This window comes from Sinocyclocheilus anshuiensis, unplaced genomic scaffold, assembly GCF_001515605.1.
Source record: "Sinocyclocheilus anshuiensis isolate Anshui unplaced genomic scaffold, SAMN03320099.WGS_v1.1 scaffold107, whole genome shotgun sequence".
Lineage (NCBI taxonomy): Eukaryota > Metazoa > Chordata > Actinopteri > Cypriniformes > Cyprinidae > Sinocyclocheilus > Sinocyclocheilus anshuiensis.
Window position 1 is genome coordinate 941,384 of NW_015549584.1, and position 8,791 is coordinate 950,174.

The window sequence follows — 8,791 nt, forward strand, 5'->3', positions numbered from 1 at the left end:
AATGAATAATGGAGCCTTGGTGAGCGTAAGAGACTTCTTTCAAAAACTTTTACAAATCTTACCAACCTCAAACTTTTAAATGTAAGTGTATAAATAAACGTCAAATTTGTCCCCTTTTAATTCCATTTCTGCTTTCTTAAATTCATATTTAAAACATACATCTACATCATTCGCTAATTCAAATGTAGTCACTTAATCCATTCGGCCCTGAAAGGCACCCACCCCTTTTTACATATAGATCAAGCAACTCTTCAGTGCACCATTCAGCTGTGTATTTTAAGGTTTCACCTTAGACCAGGCGTTCTCTTTGCTGAGCAGGTCTGCATAGAAGTAGGCCATCTTCCAGTGCCTTTTATAGGTGAAACACCACATCAGTTCCCAGTAACACATGTGATGGAACTGCTTCCAGTGCTGCTGAGCTTCACAACACTCCTCGAAACGCTTGATAGCCTTAAGAACACGCACATCAATACATGCACACAGGCAGTTAGAAATAAAATAAATATATATAAATAAGAACTTAAACAAAAACCTCCTCTTTTTATGCATTAGATAAGAGTAACTTATCACTTACAGCATCCAGATTTCCTTTAATTTCCTCTATTCGACCAGCGAAGAACAGGAAAATGGATCCCTGAAAGGAACACAGCAGTTGTCAAATATAAAATTCATACTCTACTATTAACAGCGATTGCAGCAGCTGTTCATATCCTAATGTAAAACAGAATGTGAGTGTTTTGGGATTTATCACTGGAAACTCGAAATTGGTGGTTAAGTACCTTCGGATACTTTTTCAGATAAGGCTGCAGCAGTTTTTCTGCATCTTCTACATCTCCCTCTCCAGTGCCTAAAGAACACACACATACATGCAAAGAGATACCAAATAACACAGTGTTACTTCTCATGTGCTACATACAGTATGAATTGAAAATGCGATTCAGAAGCAATTTTCTCTTACCTAAAATGAAGCTCATGAAGGTGTGATAGCAAAGCAACAACATGTTACACAGGAAAGACCTAAATGTGTGCTCAGCAGAGCCCTCCTGGAGCTGCTCAAGACCAAACTCCTAAAACACAAAGATATATACACAGTGTTAGTTGTAGAATAATGTAACTGTAGAACATGCCAAAAGGAATAGTTCACTCAAAATTGCAAATTTGCTGATTTACCTCAGGCCATCCAAGATATCGATGACTTTGCTTCATTACATCACTTGCTAACCAATCAATGGGTCCTCTGCAGTGAATGGCCATCAGCTGTCTGAACTCTCATTCTGATGGCACCCATTCACTGAAAAGGATCCATTGGTGTGCAAGTGATGTAATGCTAAATTTCTCCAAGTCTGTTCTGATAAAGAAGTCAGAAAGAGCTTTATTACCAAGTATGTTTACACACACAAGGAATTTGACAGGAAGAAACAATCCCGTCTCATCTACATCTTAGATGGCCTGAGGGTGAGTACATTTTCAGTAAATTTTTATTTCTGGGTGAACTATTCCTTTAAGACAGACACAACACACAGGAAATCATTCACACTTCTGTGCTTCGCTACATTCAGATAAGTATAAAAAAACATCGGCATGCACCTTGACACACTTTATTGCCAAGACAGACAGAAAAATAGCCAAGCTCAGATGAAATTTCATTTGTACACGGCAAACATGAGCAGAGCCAAACTAAGCTTAGTACTACACAATACTCACTTTGTTACCAGAGAAGCCCACAAATTCCAACAGCCTGAGAGTCCGTGTTGGCAATAACGACAGCATCTGGGAGAAACACAGGTGAGGGGTTGAGAAAACAGACTTGTCCTCAATGAACTCTATGCTAGGTTTCATAAATACTCATGGTTTGGTTTAAGAGAGAACACTAGAAGGTATTTTAAGGCTACAACACAAGAAAACATATGACATAATGCTCTCACCAGGTTAAAGGCCCCGACCCCGAGCTTAACGCCTCCCTCAAAATGACCATGATTGTCACCTTGAACATAACTTGAGGACTTCAGGACCGTATGTAGTTCCCTTGCAATCAACACAAACACACATTAAAATAAACATACAGATAAACTTATGGAAGTGTGTGTGTAAGTGAAAACACACACAAAACCAGTTCTTCTGATTAAGAAAAATTAAGCAAATTACATTGTAAACATGAAAACTCAATTTTCTTATTGGCAATTATTATTTTTTTAAATTTTAAATATGTAAAACACACACACACACACACACATATAAATATATATATATATATATATAATATCAAATGAATAGCTTGAATGCACTCTATTATTTTGTCCATTTAATTCAGAAACCATTTTACTAGTACACACTATTGCGTTTAGGTCTGTTCCAAGTTCATTAATAAACAAAAATGCATGTGCAATAAGAGCTCATACATTTCAAATGAGAAGGGCAGAGGAAACTTATTTCACAAGTCAGTATTTTAGTATTATTTATGTACTGTTATAGCATTTATTAATATTTTGAATTATCTTTTATTTTTATATTTTAATTTTTCATTTTATTTTTAAAGTTTTAGTAATGTTATGTGCTGTTGTCATTTTTGTTATTGCATATTTCTATTTATTTTTATTCTATTTTTATTTATTTCTATTTCAGCGTTAACTTACTTTTATTTCAATTTTAGTTGCAGTAATTTTAATACTTACAACTTTTTAAAGATATGTTTTCCATCTAATATTTATATGTGCTTTCATGTCAGCTATACTTTGATCATAATTTTTTATATATATAGTTAACAATAACAACACTGCAACAGGCCTTACTTGTATATTTGATAGCTGTTTCTCACTTTCATTCCTCCCTTTATGAAGCTAATCATATTTTCATCCTGAAAGAAACAGTAAATAAATCTTAAATAAGCAACTTAACTGTATCCACAATTATTTATTTTACTCACATACATAATAACAGGGCAAAGTAGATTTAATATTAGCAGTAAAAGGGAATCCACCACTGGGACAGACCTGCAGGAAGGTGAGTGCTGCTCTCTGGAGGAGGCATTCGGCATAGCACACTTCAGCGTGGAGCTCCTCTGGGAAGGACACAAACGCAATTATGCTTTCAGAGTATCTAAGCATGATGGGAGTATGTTACACGGCCTTTTCAAAAAACAGCCACATGATATGGTCAACATGGGTTGAGGAAGTGATTGCATAAACTACTATCATTACAAGAATACGTCTTTTGTAAAAGATCTCAAAATGTTTGCATGATATATATTATATATATATTTAGCAAAATATGTATATAGGCACCCACCTTCTGTAAAGGTTTTGCTGTTGAAGGTAGACTTTTTACGGTATCTGTAAAGACAAACAAAGCCTTATCAGTCCTGTCCTACAACAACACAATAATCCATCAGTAGTGGTTACTAGGTAACACGCTCAGTTGGCTGAGGTCAGCCTTGTGCTCTCTGTTACAGTCCTACTGTGTGAAAGCTGGTAGACAAACTTGCACATAGTAAAAAACTCAGCTTGATTCACTGTATCCCTAAGGCCATATAAATAGAGCAGTTGGACCTGAGGAGGACACAATGGCTGTCTGGTTTCTGTCTGAGTAAACAGACTCCCCTCTGAGGGACAAACATGAATTATTCTAAGTTTGGCTTCAATTCAATTTACACAGATACAAGACATGCAGATGAATGCCGGGGGGGCTAAGATAAGTAGGCCATGCGCACCCTACAAAGTTGTCTACAAAGACAACCACGGGTCTGTGTATTTATGAAATACAAAGTCACAGCAAAGAAAACAAGCTACATGGATGTTAACAGTTTAGCCACTGAGCAACAGCCAGGCATTTATTTTAGCACTTTATTTTAGTACAAACAACAGAAGGAGAGTGTTTTGTTTATGCTTTTTAAACTGCTGCTTTTAAATGGTGTAAATGAACAGAGACTAGAGTTTGTGGAACAACAGCAGGGTGAAAACATAGTTATATATATATATATTTATACAGTATGCCTGTATAAGTAATTGAATAAATTATACATTTCTTTTACTGGGATTTTGCTTTGTCTGTCATCAGCTATTAATACTTGATTTAGTAATTTACATTAATGACACTTTAAAAATACTTAAGTATTAATGATATCAAAAGTCATTAATACATTCTGTAAAAGTTTACCTGCGGTGAACTAACCCTGTAAAAGGGCATCTTCCCCATCTTACTATCTCCCAAACACCTGATTTATTTTATTATTCCAGTTAAGATCAATGTAGTGAAGAATATACAGTATATATTGTGACAGAACCAGTTTACTGTCCTGCATACGTGGCGCTTATTATTTGGACCAGACAGTGTAGCTGAAGAGCAGCTCTGAGTGTGTGTGTGTGTGTGTGTGTGTGTGTGTGTGTGTGTGTGTGTGTGTGTGTGTGTGCGTTGGGGTGCTGTGTGTGTGTGTGTGTGTGTGTGTGTGTGTGTGTGTGTGTGTTCAGGTGACAGTGGCATTCCAGTGCTACAGGGCCTGGATGACGTGGCAGAGTCACAGAGGTGTGAGTTGCCTGGAAACACAAGCATACACCAGATTGTCACACCCCCCAACACAGCGTGTCATGGGTCTCTGAAATTCCTCAGAGAATTCCTGAAATTGCCATCTGGGATGTGGTGACAGCCCTAGACCTGCTGCATTGTGGCATTACGTCACTAATACAAATGTGACATAACCAAGAGATCCTGAAAATAGTGTATGGATGTTAATAGTTGAAAATAGTGTATGGCTGTTAATAGTAGGGCCTGCGCCCTGAAATAGAATAAAAGCCCATGGAATAAAAGTACACCTGCTAGAATGTTACTCTCTGTTTCTCTCTCTCTCGCTAATATATATAAATATTTCAAATGTAATTATTTTAAATGAATTGACAGCCCTAATATTACATTTATATAATTAAAATAAAGAAATATTTCACATATAAAATAAGTGAAAACTTAAATAAATTCCATTTTATTTTAAATTAATGAATTAAAGACAACACACCGTTGACACACAGCCTGTGCCTCTTTCATTGTGTTGCCTGCAGCCAATATGTCCTCCGGGTCGAAGGTCATCATGGCCTGCATTTCCAGTATTGTGGCATACGTAAGCGCATGATACATGCTGTCTTTATTCCTGCCGAAGAACACAAAGGAAGACGGTGCATTAGATCTATATATAGAACAAAGGAGAGGGTGGTGTAACAGTGACGGTAAAAGAAAATTCACCACTGAGACACTCAATAACATCATCAATAACACAAATGAGGTCTGGAAATGGATGAAAGTCAGTAACCTGACCATCCAGTGCGTCTTGTAACATAATACCAAAAACACTAATACTAATGACATTATGAAAAAGTAAAACTACCAGAAAACACACATTGTCAATTAAAAATGTGAATACAGATTTTGTTAAAATACACTATTATTATTTACCTTATCACAACATTTTTTTGTAAGTAAATTCAAAGTGGTTAAAAGTGCTTTAAAAAACATGCATTTTTATGCAGGTTTTAACTTCGATTTCGCTCAATTCTAAAGAGGATTAAACTCAATTTAGTGTCTATTTACAGTGCAGTTTCAGTTCTTTCAGGAGCTGAATAGAATGTGACACTACTAGTCCAACATTCCTGGGTAGAGAGATGTCTGGATAAACAGGTTTACCACTCTTTCCTTTACACAGGTGGAACTGCAATAACATTGGCATGATGGGAACAGGAATGTGGCATATAATACATCCTCTAACCCAGGGGTGTCAAACTCAGTTCCTGGATGGCCGGAGCCCTGCAGAGTTTAGATTTAACCCTAATTAAGCACACCTGATCCAGCTAATCAAATCCTTCAGGCTTATTTGAAAACTGCATGGTATGAGTACTGGAGCAGGGCTGGAACTAAACTCTCCAGGAACTGAGTTTGACACCCCTGCTCTAACCAAACAATAAATTGAACAATATACCATGAGGGCAACACACATAATGCATGTCAAAATCATACATAGAGGCCAACTTTTTGTCTTAGAACAGGATAATTATGCATTTCTGAATGAGCTGATGTGTAAAAAGTTTCATCACTGATTTTTTTTGCGAACTCTAAAGGGTTATGAGATAAAACGCTTACAGAACAAAACAGCTGTTGGCATGCAAACGAATATCAGGCATTGAAATTGTGTTTGTGCTGTTGCTGTTTTCCTAAAGAATCACGAACACTGGCCAGAACTCCTAACCAATCTGTATGCATAATCAGTAATTATCCTTTCAAAGTCAAATCAGATGTCCTGCACAACACAGCACCAAGAAGTGTGGAAGTAGAGACAGAAGCTACTTTCACACAGCAGCAGAACACAGCTGTCAGCCCTATTTGGAGTGCTGTTCATACTTATTTTAGTTATGAGGTCTGCTGGCCTTTCAGTTTATAAAACATGATAAAAAAGTGGTTAGAGAGCTACAAAAAAGTCCTATTTAAGAAATAGTCCACTGTGCGATTGCAGAAAGATCATCTCTACTATCAGCAGAGTTGTTTTAAACTATGAACTTGTACAGACATGGATTCTAATATTTCTGCTTTCGAGTCTCTCGTTCTGCCTCTGTTTGTAACTTTCTCTCTTGTGCACGTGCACCTTTCATTAGCTCCATGCATGTAGCAGCCCTGCCCTGCTGGCTGGAATGGGGTGGGACGCGACTAAAACAAACCTATTAGGTAAATCACAAAACTGTGACTTCACTATTTGCAAGTTCAAACAGTGAGCAGCAGAAGTGAGATCCTCTGATTGTCGAATCAATGACTTGCTGAACAGTGTGTCTATGTTTATGTATTATGCATGTTTGAATTGTACACATGAATGTAACTAATATTTGGCCTGATATCCAGACTTTCAGATGAAACAGAACTATTTAGCAGCAGTGTCCAAAATTAACACTCGTGAGAGTAAATATAGCCTCTGGTGAGTAAATAAGTTAGCTTTATTAGGAACTCTAACATAATACATGGTTTAAATTAAATTGTAAGCATTATATTCTGACCCTCATTGAATAAAATAAAATAAAATAAAATAAAAAAGAGAACCAACAAAATAATCACCATTGCAAGGTGTGGCTTAAAGTTCATTTTGGATCCTGAATGCAACCCAACAAAATTGGAGTGACCCAGGGGACAAAGATGGAAAGATGGCAAAGATTACAAAATGGACTGAATAATTATATAGTTTATAATACACAAAGGCACACACCCATCCACAGCTGTGAGTAGTGAGGAAGGCAGAAATGTGAGATGCTATAAGACACAGCATATGTATGAAAACAAGGTGTGGTGTGAGAAGAAGAAAAGACCTAGAGATGAATCTCCAGAGAGCTGAACTCATTCAGTAGGTTTTGGGTTATGTGAGATTTACCTGAGAAACACCCAATGATTGTGGATGAAGACTCGCCTCACAAAATGATGTACAAGAACAAGTGCGTAAATTAGTAGATTATGCACTTGCGCACTTGTTTAATGGATAAAACCAGATACACAACCGTTCAAACACTTCATAAGATTCAAAAGGGATTAAGAACAGTGATTCAAACTGATTATGAAACAATACAATCCAAGGTTTCTCTGCCTCACACTCAAAAACACAAGGAGGAAGTAAAAGAAATAATAGAGCCTCATTGTGTTCTGAGGTCTAAAGTTCCATAAATGTTCCAAACCCAGAACCTCACACAAAAACAGTAAACAGCAGGTCAAACCCTTATTGTGAAACATACAGGCGGTCTTACCTGCTCTTAAGTCTGGTCAAAGCCTCATCGAATTCATTTCGCAGGAACAGATCCAATGCCACCATGCAGTCTTGAAGAGCCACTGACAGGTCAGATTTCTCCGACCTAGCACAAATACAGAAAGAAAAAACAACTAAATAAACAAATGATAATTTCCAAAGCCTCTGTCTTAAAAGAATAGTTCACCCCAAAAAAACTTTTTTTTTCTAAAAAACTTCTTACACTCAGGCCATCCAAGATGTACATGAGTTTGTTTCTTCATTGGAACAGATTTAGAGAAATTTAGCATTACATCACTTGCTCACCAATGGATCCTCTGCAGTGAATGGGTGCCGTCAGAATGAGTGTCCAAACAGCTGATTAAAAAGTAATCCACACAACTCCAGTCCACCAATTTAACATCTTGTAAATTGAAGTCGTGAAGTTTATAACAAATAAATACATCATCAAGATGTTTTAATTTTAAACCGTTGCTTCCGGCTAAAATAGGAGTAATCTATTCATAACATTGCTTTCTCCAGTGAAAAGGCCTGAATCAGGAGAGAAATATTCACAGACGGAAGTACCATTTACAAGCAAAAACAGTCCAAAACAGATTTTGATGTGAAAGGACAACAGGGTATGGATTTTTCCACTGGAGAAAGCATTATTATGGATTTTAGACTGGTATTTTGGCCATAAGCAATGTTTGAAAGTAGGGCTGTCAAATCGATTATCATGATTAATCACATCCAAAATAAAATGTTGTGTTTACATATATGTATGTGTGCTGTGTATATTTATATGTATATATAAATACACACACATACATGTAGCCTATATACAAGTATATAAACAACTTTTTCTGACCTATATATATATAAAATTGTTATTATTATTACAATTATTATATTATTGTTGCTTTTGTTAAAATAATCACAAAATGGTCACAAGATTAATTTTCAGGGTTTTTCCCCCAGTAGTCTGTTTTATTAAAAAAATTATGAAAATTTTTGCTTTTAGATACAGAACTTTGCCTGTTGAATATTTAAAACAAA

General features: G+C 36.3%; 1 protein-coding gene across 2 annotated transcripts in view; it reads right to left on the reverse strand.

Annotated features, from left to right (window-relative positions):
* The window catches only part of LOC107657886 (tetratricopeptide repeat protein 39A-like), a 22,826-nt gene that overhangs the window by 5,272 nt on the left and 8,763 nt on the right, over nt 1-8,791 (reverse strand). For both annotated transcript variants that reach the window (XM_016446173.1, XM_016446175.1), the window contains 11 exons: nt 7,755-7,859; nt 5,003-5,134; nt 3,286-3,329; nt 2,991-3,058; nt 2,790-2,854; nt 1,926-2,025; nt 1,705-1,770; nt 959-1,067; nt 780-847; nt 575-634; nt 289-450 (listed from right to left, as the gene is read on the reverse strand). In XM_016446173.1, the coding sequence (XP_016301659.1) occupies nt 289-450; nt 575-634; nt 780-847; nt 959-1,067; nt 1,705-1,770; nt 1,926-2,025; nt 2,790-2,854; nt 2,991-3,058; nt 3,286-3,329; nt 5,003-5,134; nt 7,755-7,859 (979 nt within the window). The remainder of the gene's footprint in view (nt 1-288; nt 451-574; nt 635-779; nt 848-958; nt 1,068-1,704; nt 1,771-1,925; nt 2,026-2,789; nt 2,855-2,990; nt 3,059-3,285; nt 3,330-5,002; nt 5,135-7,754; nt 7,860-8,791) is intronic.